Source organism: Bactrocera neohumeralis, unplaced genomic scaffold, assembly GCF_024586455.1.
Source record: "Bactrocera neohumeralis isolate Rockhampton unplaced genomic scaffold, APGP_CSIRO_Bneo_wtdbg2-racon-allhic-juicebox.fasta_v2 cluster09, whole genome shotgun sequence".
Lineage (NCBI taxonomy): Eukaryota > Metazoa > Arthropoda > Insecta > Diptera > Tephritidae > Bactrocera > Bactrocera neohumeralis.
The window spans coordinates 1,050,868-1,065,476 of record NW_026089622.1 but is presented as its reverse complement, the minus strand read 5'-3'; the positions used below and the strand labels follow the sequence as shown (position 1 = coordinate 1,065,476).

Below are 14,609 nucleotides of genomic sequence, written 5' to 3'. Positions count from 1 at the left end.
GAAATATCTATACCGGTAAAGAACGCAACGAAGGGAGAGCAAAGAACCAAGGGGAAAATGAGCTTATACGTTTGGTTTCAAAATATTCAAATTCTGGTCGCACAATAGTAGCTGACAACTTTTTTTCCACTTTAAATTTATGTAAGCGGCTAATAAGCTTGGGGCTGTCCTTCGTTGGAACCCTTCGAAGCAATAAAGCATGTATCCCACCTGAAATGAAGAAAAAAAATAGGGCAGTTCTTTCATCTGAGTTTGGATTTCATCAAGTCAACGGAGCCATTTGTTCATTAGTTCCTAAGAAAAACAAAGCGTTAATATTACTGTCCACGGTACATTACGATAAGGAAGTTGAAGGCGTCAGGCGAAAACCAGCAGCAATAATGCATTACAACAAAAATAAAGTTGGTGTTGATGCCATGGACCAAATGCTAACGCATTACACTACCAAAAGAAAAACTAAGAGATGGACTCTTGCATTTTTTTTATAATATTGTTGATGGAATGGCATTAGGCAGTTTTATTATATGCAAAGAAAATAACAATTACACTAAATCAGACGCTCGTAGAAAGTTTTTATATGATTTGTCCGAGACGTAACAATATACATACATGTAATAAAGCATTAAGTTTGCCGTTCCGCAATTGAAGATATTTTGGGAAAATTTGAGGTATGTATTCGGTAATGTTATATACATATATAGGGCAAACACATTTACAAGTTACAAAATTTATTTTACAGAAACAACCAAATACGCTAACAGACACCAAAAGTGAGACTTTAGAAAAGAAAAGGAACTGCAGCTGTATGTCAACAACATTCAAAATGTTATTACAAATGCTTTAAGTACATAAAGAAAATTAATTCTATTTTCAATCTTTTACTTGCTTTTCGTGAATACTTTATTTGAATTTTTAAAATAAAAAAGTAAAGTTTTTCCAAAATGATGTTAGGTTTGCTTTTGGGTCCAGCCAGGCCCATTGGTACTCTATATGACAATCCAAGTATCCGTCAAAATGAGGGTTAAACACTCGATGGTGTTTTCAATATCAGCCTCAGAAACTGATGAATGCGCCAGTTCAAATGAAGTTAATTTTGACAGACGGGAGACCGGAGTATCAACGGCCTCGTCGAGTGTCGTACGATGATCAAAGGTATCTGGGTGATCAATTTGGGGAAATGCTTAAAGATGGCATTATTTTTAATAGCACGTCATCGTACAATGACATAGTTCAATATAGATCCGGAATGCGCATGAGACATGTAGATGCATTAAGTCGCGTATATTGTTTACTGATTGAGGACTCGTTAAAGTTTAGATTGAAGGAAGCTCAGTTGCAAGACGATTGGATTAGAGCGGTAAAGAAAGCGTTAGAGAATGGGCTCTATGAGAAGTTTTATATAAGAAATGAGTTAGTATGTTACTATCCCATCAAGGAATTATTAGTTGTACCCTCGGGCATGGAAGAGGAGATTATAAAGTTTGCACACAGGCAAGGACACTTTGCAGTTAAGAAAATCGAAGAGATTTTAAGTAAGAATTATTATATACCAAACGCTAACGAAAGGGTGCAGAAAGTAGTCAAAGCATGTATCGAATGTATTATGGCGGATGCCAAGAGGGGAAAAGGGAGGGTTTATTGACCCCAACCGATAAGTCTCAAGAACCGCTACGAACGTACCACATAGATCACGTGGGTCCGTTGACCGAAACCAAGAAACAATATAACTACATTTTGGTAATAATAGACGGTTTTTCAAAGTGCGTGAGGTTGTACCCGACAAAATCTACTGGGGTGAAAGGAGTAGTGGATAGATTAGAGACACAGGCATCGATCTTTGGAAATCCGAGGCGGATTGTTACAGATAGGGGGGCTGCCTTTACGGCAAATGCTTTCAAGGATTATTGCAACAAGTAAGGCATACAACACTTGCTGATTGCAACCGAAGTTCCTCGTGGCAACAGCCAGGTAGAACGAGTGCATCGTATAATTATTCCAATGCTTTCAAAAATGTGTCAGAGCGTAGTATGGGGATAGCACCCTTCAAAATACTTACAGGTCTGAATATGCGCACTTCAGATAGTCCGGAATTACTAACTATGTTAGACGAAGTAGAGGTTGAAGAGTTAAATACGCAACGCGAATTAGTGAGACAGGAGGCAAAAGAAAACATAAAGGTAATTCAGGAAGAGAACGTTAGAACATTCAATAAGAAAAAAACGGGGAATTTTAGATACAGAATTAATGAATTAGTCGCAATTAAACGGACGCAGTTTGGGGTTGGTCTGAGATTGAGGCCGAAATATCTCGGACCATACAAAATAGTCGCACAATTACCACACGGAAGATACAAAGTAGGAAAAGTAGGAGTCCATGAAGGACCTAATAAGACTGCTGTAACGTGTAAGGGTTGTATTGATGTCGATTGTGGTGATGTCGAGGTAAGTGTGGTGAGCGTAGCGTGTTAGTGTTGTTTGGGGCAGGCGACTAAGGCTCATTTAGGCATCCCGGTCCCCTAGGCGTATATATTTCAGCCTAGAATTCGTTGCAGTTGGTGGAGCGTGGCTACAACGGTGCTGAGTCCTAAGGTGCGGCGTTGCCGCGGCCTTTGTTGCTGGCGTCGTGCTGACGTCCCATTCTGTGACCTCCAGATACGGGTCGATGATGGGCCTATTGTTCGATGGGACCGTGCATCTCGTTTAAATGGCGGTCGTCGTACTGCGCCGAAGAATGTTGACCGATGTCGTTCCTAGTAGTTCGGTGGAGCATTTTATGATGAGGCCGTATACAAATGTGGCACTGGTTGCCCTCTTGTGTGTTGTGAGTAGACGCCAGGCAAGTAAGACAGTGGCCGTGCACCTGGACGACCAGCTGGCGTTGCAGAGCTGGCAACCCTTTAACAATGGCGCATTGTGGTAACCGGGGGGGTCGACGACATATAGGGCATCAAAGACGCTGTGGGTCTGCTGCTAGCGTGGGTGTTGACGGCAATACTGCCGTTCCACTTAGAGGAGAAGTTGGTGTGGTGTTAAATTACGTTTTGTAAATCTAATATCTTTAAATATCCGAAATTTTTTGTTCCAAAAACTCAATAATTAAGACATTTCGTGTCTTATACTTATGTTTTCCCCTATAGAAATAAAGATAAATTAATTCAAAATAATAAAATGACTTGATTTCTTAACTTACATTTAAAATCTGTGAGTGCTTTGTTTCTGACAGCAAAACCGATAAAATTGGTTTCCGTGACACCCAAAACCGATACAAATTCTGTTTCGAATATCAGACCAATAATATCTGAATTCATGACACCTACTAATTTGTTTTGATTAGTTTCAATTCTGATTCTGACGACTATCAGATTCCACAACAGCCCTGATAGTTGGACAAGCGGCATTATTAACTTTCCGGATTGCGTACGGAGATCGACTACGCGAATGTGACCGTCGGAGCCTTGGTAAAGCTTCTCGATGCGGCCAAGCCGCCATTCGGTAGAGGGGAGACAATTGTCATGAATCAGAACACAATCTCCAATTTTTGGCGCATTTTCTCTAGTTTTCCATGGGTACCTCTTGTGGAGGTCTTTTATATAGTCTTCTTTCCATCAGAGAAAAAAAAGAAATTCTCTCAGTGTACACTGGTAACAATAAATACGTGTGAAATCTTTACGATAAAAAGTTTGTATTTTGGTTGTATACGCAATGTATGAAATAACGAACGTATTTCGTTTTCCTTATTCCCGGTTCTTATTTAGTTGTGCTATTAATTTTGTTCTTGTTTTCTTGATATTTTATTTATTGTTTCGTACTCGTTAGTATATTCTTGTGTATAGGAGCGATAGTGGAAAAAGAAAATAACCTTTAACCGTTAATAACCTTTGTGCGTGCTTATGTGCATACGTAATATGCTTAAATTATTTTGTTTGCTCCTGCTTGCTTGTGATTTAACAAGAACAAGGGGTATTGCTGGAAAAGTGCCGATCTGGTTTTTGAATAAATAATATATATGTATATTATGTATGTATGTGTGAACAATTGAAAATGCCAATACGTATGTATGTGCTTTTTTTTGCCAATTGCAATTTTTTTGTTTTGACTGTATATTCTTTTTTTTATTTTATTTTTAATAAATTAAATGTTTGTAATTCCTATTTACCGCTCAGGTTAGTTTTTATAAATTTTTAAATTAATTCCCAAAAGTTTAAATAGTTTTAATTTAAATGTAGGATATACCGGCATAGGCAAATTGTATGCCGTATGTATGTATGTATGTTTATTATTTTACAGTACGAATGCCGCGGAATAAGAAAATTGGTGATGTGCAGGTATGCACTTTAAGTACACATTTGTGTACATTTGTGAAATTTGATCGTTATTATTTGTACACCTATGTGCTTATGTTACTTTCCAACTTTGATTGTTACTTATACATATGTCGATTGCATAAAATATGAATATAAGTATCTGCATATGCATATGTATATTGTTTTTTGTTCTTTTTGTTTTTTCTTTTAATTTTACTTTTCGAATTTGCCCAAGCTTGCTATTTGCGCAATCCTGCTTATACTTTTGGAGCATTTGCCAGAAAATGTGGTCAAGTTAAATTATTATTAGCCGCGTTTTATTTGACCATCACAAGCTAATAGCTAAATCATGGAAAAATAAAACGCACTTTGCTTATTCCATATATTCGCTTAAAAATGAACTGGGTTGGTAATGCGGACAAGAACAATCAGCTGATTACTATTTAGTTTGAAATTTCAAATTAGTAAACGCAGTATTAATATGCTATACAAATATATTTATTTTAATTATTTGAGGTCTAGAATACAAAAAACTGAAAACAAGTGTTCCTATGTATTTGTCTTAATTTTAGCGTAATGCCCATCAAATAATCTGTAATTTTGGTTTGTTTACATTTCCATCTGTCAAAATGAGATTTTTCGCTTTGCCAACTACTTTTTTTTTGGGATAAACCTTGTTATTGTGAATGAAAAAAAGCGATGAACTGGCAATGCCTCTAGTTCAATAGGCAAGTTATGATAGCTTGTGACAAGCCAACATAATTTTGTCTTCCATACAAAATAAGCAAATAGCTTAATTTGCTGGTCAAATAAAACACGCCTATTATTAAATTTATGTGTTTGGATACACAAAGTTATGCGTAAATAGGCTATTTTTTCTTAGATATGTATATACCATACATATAATTATATATTTTAGTATATACTGTTCATACATATATATGGAGGTACATATGTACATACATATATGTATGTATAGTGTACCAAACAGTTTTTCGGTTTCCCGGAAATTAAGTAAATGTGGCAGCAACCGTTCTCTTAAAATTTGAACCGACTTGAATGCGGTTTTTATAGATATGAACTGTAAATGCTAACCACCATAGATATGTACATATATGAAAATAAAATTTTGAAATAATCCTTCAACTGCTGTGAAAACTTTATATTAAACTGAAAAGAAAATGCTTAGAGGCGAGAAGGCCTGAATTCAAGCAATTATACATATTTATACATATATACGTATTAGAGTGATTCAAAAAAAAAATTTTTTTTTCGTTTCGTACTTGGGAAAATAGGGGCTTAGACACCCTAAGAAAGCCTCTCCAAACAAGAGTTTTTAATTGTAACGGGAAGGTCCTCCTACATACAGCTTTCTATTTTTTCTTATTATCAGATAGAAAAATTTATATCTCGCTTCCAACTACTTGAAAAAATATCTTGTTCCTTAGATTTTGTAAGAAATCGAATGCCATACAAAAAAGGCCTATTATGATTTTTTCGTAAACCCAACCGTTTAAAAGATATTAACGGTTGAAGTTTGATTATTTTTGGGAAAATTTTTTATTTCTTATGAATTTTATAACAGCTGAAATAGAAAGTAAGCAAATGACGTAGTCAGGAGAAGCAACAGTAAACAGCAATGGGAAACAACAAATACACTGACAGCAACCACTATGCAGGCACCAGCAAGCAAAAAAGGACCATCAGTTCAGAGCGGTATTGATCGCTACATTAATGTAAAAAGGAAATCGACACCAATTAAATCAGCGGTCAATACCAAAAAATTTCAACCAGGCACGCCAAATGGTACAAAGCCACAAATTCTTAATGGCTACATATTTGCCTTAATGAGCAATGAGCTTAAAGATGATGCAAATATATTTGCGTGAGCGTAGCTCAAAAGCTCTTGATTCTAAAATAAGCAATATAATAGGCACAAACAAATTTCACATTGTGCCCGTGAAGAAAGGTCACTTAGATGAAACAAAAATTCAAACATACACTGTAAAATGTTTCATGGATGTTGTAAAATTCTTATCAAATCATTACAAGAATTACTACACTTACCAACTGAAGAGGTCTAAAGGCCTTGTAGTTGTTAAAAAGACATAGAGTGGTAGACTCTAACGATGTTAAAGAAAGATTGGAAGAATGTGGTGTTAGTATTAAATCAGTAGTAAATATTTTTAACAGAAACCAAGTCCAACAACCAATATTCAAAATTAAATTGATGGCAGATTCTAATCAACTAAAGAAAAATTAAACACATCCGATTTACAATTAAAAATATTTGCTCCATCGCAAATTACCGTTGAGGATCCACATAAAAGAAATGGCACTGTATAATGCAGCAACTGCCAAGAGTATGGGCACACGAAATGATATCACCCTACGCAGTGCCTGTGGGGAGTGTGGTGATTTATATCCTACATCAAAATGTAGGGATCCCTACAAAAAGCTGTATATCGAAATTCTTTTCGTACAAAATTCTGAAAACTAACGTCGCGAAATTCTGTAGTGACAAAATTCTGCATTTACAAAATTAAGTATTTACAAAGTTCTGTAAAAGCGAAATTCCGCACTGACAAAATTCTGTATAAAAAAAATTCTGTTTTGAAAAAATGGTATATTGACTAAAGTCTGTTTTTTATTTGATAATTTCATGTGCCAAATGAGTTGCTATTAAATAGTCGTAAATCTCATCAATAAAAACAATTAATATTTAAGAAAAGCAAAAGATTTATAAACTCCAATATTAACTTAAGCGATATTTATACAAAGAAAAATAAATGAGAATTTTAAGTACAAAATAACAATACACCAAACAAAAGACTTCAATATTAATTCAAACGATAAGTACATACATATGTATGCAAAAAATAAGAAGTGAGTAAATTTTCCATTTGGGTCTTTCTTTCAAAATAATAAAAATAGCCGTCTAAGAACAATTTCTTTCCTCCTTTATTGGAAGTTATAATTTGTATTTGTGACATAACGAATAAATATTTTAATGAAAAAACATTGATGAAAACGACACGTGCTTTAGTTGCTTTCACAATTCTTACGACAATGACAGACATTAGACAAAGAAAAATACAGCAACGAAAATGCAGTCTACACTAACAGCTATTACCATTGCAGCGTAGTGATCATCAGCTTTGTTGTACTTACTCACGGTGTACTGACTAGTTTAGGGACTTCACTGCATTGAAATTTTGTTTAGAATTGTTCAACTGCATTGCTCAGTTGACAACAGCAACTTAAACGAAATCAATTAAAAAGAAGTAAAAAGCAAAACAGAGATAAAGAGAAATGCAAACAAAACCAGGTAGGTTATTCTGTATTTACGTAATTCTGTAAATAAATGATAAGAAATACAAAGAATTTTATAAAAAATGCGCACTTTTAAATACTTTAATAAATGATAAGAAATACAAAGAATTTTATAAAAAATGCGCACTTTTTTAAAAAAATTTTGCAAACCCAAAACTGTGATAACAAAGTGTGACAAAAAAAAAAATAAACGGTGGTGACAAAATTGAAACACAAAAAAAATATATAATTATATACAAAAATCTCATATATCGGGTGATTTTTTTAAGAGCTTGATAACTTTTTTAAAAAAAAACGCATAAAATTTGCAAAATCTCATCGGTTCTTTATTTGAAACGTTAGATTGGTTCATGACATTTACTTTTTGAAGATAATTTCATTTAAATGTTGACCGCGGCTGCGTCTTAGGTGTCCATTCGGAAAGTCCAATTTTGGGCAACTTTTTCGAGCATTTCGGCCGGAATAGCCGAATTTCTTCGGAAATGTTGTCTTCCAAAGCTGGAATAGTTGCTGGCTTATTTCTGTAGACTTTAGACTTGACGTAGCCCCACAAAAATAGTCTAAAGGCGTTAAATCGCATGATCTTGGTGGCCAACTTACGGGTCCATTTCTTGAGATGAATTGTTCTCCGAAGTTTTCCCTCAAAATGGCCATAGAATCGCGAGCTGTGTGGCATGTAGCGCCATCTTGTTGAAACCACATGTCAACCAAGTTCAGTTCTTCCATTTTTGGCAACAAAAAGTTTGTTAGCATCGAACGATAGCGATCGCCATTCACCGTAACGTTGCGTCCAACAGCATCTTTGAAAAAATACGGTCCAATGATTCCACCAGCGTACAAACCACACCAAACAGTGCATTTTTCGGGATGCATGGGCAGTTGGCCACCAAGATCATGCGATTTAACGCCTTTAGACTATTTTTGTGGGGCTACGTCAAGTCTAAAGTCTACAGAAATAAGCCAGCAACTATTCCAGCTTTGGAAGACAACATTTCCGAAGAAATTCGGGCTATTCCGGCCGAAATGCTCGAAAAAGTTGCCCAAAATTGGACTTTCCGAATGGACCACCCAAGACGCAGCCGCGGTCAACATTTAAATGAAATTATCTTCAAAAAGTAAATGTCATGAACCAATCTAACGTTTCAAATAAAGAACCGATGAGATTTTGCAAATTTTATGCGTTTTTTTAAAAAAAAAAGTTATCAAGCTCTTAAAAAATCACCCGATATGTACATATGTGCATATATTATATGTATGTTAACAAAAGTGCAGTTACAAAAAGCATAAAAGTGAGGTGACAGAAAGTGCGGTGGGAAATATTAAATACACATATAATACACATATGTATGGTGAAACTAAAAAACAAAACCAAGAAAAAAAAGTGAGGTGGCAGAATTGTGGTGCGCAACCTGAAACACAGTGCTGTGAAAGCAAAAATCCAAATTAAGACAAAGGAGGAACCAGGAAAACACAACAACAACACCAGCAGCAAAAGGACTGGGGAAAGGAAGAGCAGGCGCAAGCACACGCACAAGCACAGGCACACGTAAATTTAGGCACATACACTTATACAAATATTATCCCCAAAAGCCCCTGGCGGAAATCAAAGTGAGTTGTATCGTTTCCTTTCAATATTCATATTTCATAAACATATATGTATGTATGGTAAAAAATTTCAAAATTAAATTTGCGGTTCTGACCAAAATTCCGGTCAGAAGAAAAAAAAAACCGTTACCAAACTGTTTTCGGTATTCGGTTTATTTTCCGGTAAAAACCGAAAAACCGCTAACAAAGCATTTTGGTACTGTATATAGCGGATTATTGATTGCCGGTAAATGCTTACCGTTGTGTTATAACACAAAAACTATCCCAAAAACAAAAAAAAAATTGTTCAAGTACTTGCACAATTTTCCAGCAATACCCCTTATACTTAATCAAGTATAAACAGGATTGCTTAGAATAAGCTACGGCAATCGTAAGCAAAAATAAAAATAAAAGCATATGTTAAAATAACATCTTTTATATGGTAAATACATACATATACATACATATGTTGCATATGACATATTATATTTATAACATACAAAGAGCATAACTTGCTCATTTACTACCTTTACCATTTTTAACCATAATAAAATCTGTGTATTTAACATATATTAGGCGTGTTTTATTTGACCAGCAAATTAAGCTATTAGCTTATTTTGTATGGAAGACTTATAGCGGGATTCTGTAACCAGTCTCTAGTCTCTATTTGAGACATTTTGAGGCAAAGTCTCAATTTGAGACTAGTTACTATTCACTAAACAGTCTCTAGCGTTAGTCTCAAAATATTGAGACCTGGTAGTTAGCAGGTCACAAAACTAAAAAGAACTCTTGTCTGCCATTTTGAATATACTGAATAGAGATCATCATAGATATTAATCGATTGTCGTTTCTTAATATTTTGTAAGCAACTCAAACACGAAAAGGTTAAAAATAAATCAATTTTACATAAATTTCGTAAATATTATGAAACAAAGTCAACATATATTTTTATTTGCATTGATAATTATGTTTTTTGGCTATATTATAGAAAATTTAATATTTGTTATCGACATATTTATTTTCATTCAAGTGTAAAAACATCTCTGAATAATGAAATGTAATAGATTTTGTGACTGTCACTTACAGAATAGCAATATCATCTCAAGTCTCAAAAATTGTCTCTAACTTAAAATCTCTAATTTAGAGACTTGAGACTGTCTCAAGTTACAGAATCGCACGGTTAGTCAGCATAATTATGTTGGCTTGTCATAAGCTATCATAGCTTGTATATTGGGCTAGAGGCATTGCCAGTTAAAATGCTTTTTTCATTCACAATAGCTATGATCTTTCCCACAAAAAGTAGTTGGCAATAGCGACAACCCTCATTTTGACAGATAAAAATGTAAACAAATGAAAAATATATAAATGAAAGGTATAGAAGTGCACGAAATGGAAAATTTTATAAAAGATGCGGTAAGTAGGGATTTTAAATTAAAATTAAGACAAAATTAAATTTGTGTGTTTTCCAGTTGCTTGGTACTATGTGCACAAATTCAAATAATGAAGTCGTTAAGGAAATATTCACCATCCTTTCTGGTTTAGCTGCTGAATCAAGTTCGTCATCGGAGGATTTAGAACAAGAGCAGATAGAGCATCCAAAATGCTCTAATTTTGTGGACAACATAGATAATTTTGGAGATGAGGATTTCAAATCACACTTTCGTTTGAGCCGCACCACTTTAGATTACTTAATAGGTATGCTTTGTTTTTGTTATGAGACTTTTCTGTATGAGTGTTTTTTGCAGGAAGATATGAAGAAAGTGAACAAAACCGTTTTGCTACGAAGTCCGGAAAAGCCAAAATTCCTGCTAAAACAATGATGTACATGTATGTATGGTACTTAAGTAATACAATTACCTACAGACAACTAGCCGTATTGTTTGGTGTAACGAAGTCAACAGCATGGGCGATTGTTCGTCGGGTTGTCGCGTGGGTTATCTCAATAGGACATGAGTTTGTTAAGTGGCCAACTGGAGATGCGTTGGAAGAAACAACTCGCAAGTTTTTACAAAGGAAACAAATACCAGGTGTTATTGGTGCTATTAATTGTACCCACATAACAATTAATGCACAAATAAAAGACAAACATATATATTTTGATCGTAAACGTAATTATAGTGTTGTTGTGCAGGCCATTGTCGATGCTGATAAAAAATTTATTGATATTTTTTGTGGTGAACCCGGATCATATCATGACTCTAGAGTCCTAAAAAGGTCAGCTTTCTATAGAAAAGCGAAAAATAATATGGAAAGTTTATTTCCAAATTCTACTTTTATTCTCGGGGACTCGGCATACCCTTGCAGAAATTACCTCATACCGGTGTTTAAAGATTATGGTTCGTTAACGCCCAATCAAATCAGCTTTAACAAAACACATTCTTCAGCAAGAATAGTTGTTGAAAATGCATTTGGCGCACTGAAAGGACGTTTCCGAAGGCTTCTTAAATTTACGGAGCACAGAAATTTATGTGCACTTTTGAATTTAGTTGCAAGTGCATGCATTATGCACAATATATGTATTATCACAAACGACGATACAATTATTGACCCTCAAATTGAAAGTGCCGACCCGGAGCCAGAACCTGCTAATGAGCTGGCGAGAGAAGCAAGTGGAGATCGTCGGAATCAGTTACTTACAGTGTTAACACGAAGAAATTAATAAATTTTAATTATTTTAATTTTAAAATGCACTTTTAGAGCAACATTTTCCATTTTCAATCTCAAATAATAAAACTATTTATAATTTTACGACATATTTGTTTAATATAATCACGTACATATACGTATGCATTTGCAGATTTGTATGTAAAAAATGTTCATTTTATGATAAGCTTGATTTTATATTTCCGTTAAATAAAACAATACATATTCGTTATGAAATCAAGTAACTTTTCTAATTTTTATTCACAAAAGACTGCTGTAAAATTTTTAATTTTTCTTCCTCTATTTTCAGTTTTTATACTCTCGCAACAATGTTGCTAAAGAGAGTATTATAGTTTTGTTCACATAACGGTTGTTTGTAAGTCCTAAAACTAAAAGAGTCAGATATAGGGTTATATATACCAAAGTGATCAGGGCGACGAGTAGAGTCGAAATCCGGATGTCTGTCTGTCCGTCCGTCTGTCCGTCCGTCCGTGCAAGCTGTAACTTGAGTAAAAATTGAGATATCGTCATGAAACTTGGTACACGTATTCCTTGGCTCCATAAGAAGGTTAGGTTCGAAGATGGGCAAAATCGGCCAACTGCCACGCCCACAAAATGGCGGAAACCGAAAACCTATAAAGTGTCATAACTAAGCCATAAATAAAGATATTAAAGTGAAATTTGGCACAAAAGATCATATTTGGACGTAATATTTTTGGAAAAGTGGGCGTGGCCCCGCCCCCTACTAAGTTTTTTGTACGTATCTCGGAAACTACTATAGCTATGCCAACCAAACTCTACAGAGTCGTTTTCTTCAGGCCATTGGTATATACCGAATTTCATTGAAATCGGTCTAGTAGCTCCTGAGATATGGTTCTTGGTCCATAAGTGGGCGGCGCCACGCCCATTTTCAATTTTTAAAAAAAGGCTGGGTGCAACTTCCTTCTGCCACTTCTTCCGTAAAATTTAGTGTTTCTGACGTTTTTTGTTAGTCGGTTAACGCACTTTTAGTGATTTTCAACATAACCTTTGTATGGGAGGTGGGCGTGGTTATTATCCGATTTCTTCCATTTTTGAACTGTATATGAAAATGCCTGAAGAAAACGACTTTGTAGACTTTGGTTGACATAGCTATAGTAGTTTCCGAGATATGTACAAAAAACTTAGTAGGGGGCGGGGCCACGCCCACTTTTCCAAAACAATTACGTCTAAATATGCCCCTCCCTAATGCGATCCTTTGTGCCAAATTTCACTTTAATATCTTTATTTATGGCTTAGTTATGACACTTTATAGGTTTTCGGTTTCCGCCATTTTGTGGGCGTGGCAGTTGGCCGATTTTGCCCATCTTCGAACTTAACCTTCTTATGGAGCCAAGGAATACGTGTACCAAGCTTCATCATGATATCTCAATTTTTACTCAAGTTACAGCTTGCACGGACGGACGGACAGACGGACAGACAGACATCCGGATTTCGACTCTACTCGTCGCCCTGATCACTTTGGTATATATAACCCTATATCTGACTCTTTTAGTTTTAGGACTTACAAACAACCGTTATGTGAACAAAACTATAATACTCTCGTTAGCAACATTGTTGCGCGAGTATAAAAATGGGACGCGGAGAACAATTATCCGAGTATGAAAGAGGCCAAATCGAAGCCTATCGTGATAGTGGTCTTAGCCATCGCAAAATCGCTCAAAAAATTGGACTAAGTCAAAATGTTGTGAGTAACTTTTTGAGAAACAAAGCAGAATATGGCAAAAACATGAAAGGCGGAGTCAAACACGCCACCTCTGCGGCAGTCTCTCAGCACCCAAAATTAAAGAAATTTGCGGTGTTACAGCCAGTGTGTCTACAGTTAAACGTGTGATTTCGTCGGCTGATCATCTAAAACGAATGAAAATTTAAAAAAAAAACACCGTTAAATGATGCACGTAAAGCTTTACGACTGCTCTTTGCGCGCAAGCACATGAGCTGGACGGGCAAATGGCAGAAGGTGGTTTTTTCCGACGAAAAAAAATGTAATTTAGTCGGCCCTGATGGATACAACTATTATTATCACGATCTTCGAAAGGAAGAGCATTTCCTGAGCCGTCGCCATAGCTGTGAGGGAGGCATAATGTTGTGGAGGTCGGTACCTTCAATTTGTTACTTCCAAAATGAACGCGGAAACCTACAAATCCATCATACAGGCTTCGTTTCCTCATTATTCCAATATTTTTCACATTATCAAATGGACTTACCAGCACGGGTGGTAAAAGAGTGGATTAAGCCTCAAAATGTGGACTTGCTCGAATGGGCCTCATATTAACCTAACCTTAATATATTGGAAAACGTATGGGGGTTGTTATCGCGCAAGGTATGTATATGAAGGAGGCAGGCAGTTTGATTGCAAAACAACTTTAGTTGCGGCAATTAAAACGGCCTGGACAACAATTTCGCTGCAAATACTGCAAAATTTGTATAGCTCGTTCCCGATCGTTTATATGAAGTTATATCGAAAAACGGCGGATTCACTCATTATTAACCTTATTAAAAATTACTTAAGAAATGTACTTAAGAATAAGCTAAGTGAAAAAAATATGAAAATTATCTTAAGTTACTTATATAATTTTAATTTTTTTATGTTGAACCTATTCAGATGAACGAAAAAAATCATTGATTGTGTTTACCTTTCAGAAGAAAAAATAAATAAGAAATAAATAATATGTTTTTGAAAAACCTTCTTCACTGATTTATTTCA

The 14,609-nt window shown here is 35.3% G+C and overlaps 1 protein-coding gene across 1 annotated transcript; it reads left to right on the top strand.

Annotated features, from left to right (window-relative positions):
* The first annotated feature begins 1,177 nt into the window (after positions 1 to 1,177).
* On the top strand, positions 1,178 to 11,900 carry LOC126764382 (uncharacterized). Its single transcript, XM_050482082.1, has 4 exons — positions 1,178 to 1,532; positions 2,020 to 2,177; positions 10,690 to 10,915; positions 10,966 to 11,900. The coding sequence occupies exons 1-4, from the start codon at positions 1,178 to 1,180 to the stop codon at positions 11,877 to 11,879; spliced, it is 1,653 nt and encodes a 550-aa protein (XP_050338039.1). The 3' UTR covers positions 11,880 to 11,900.
* The last annotated feature ends 2,709 nt before the right edge of the window (positions 11,901 to 14,609 follow it).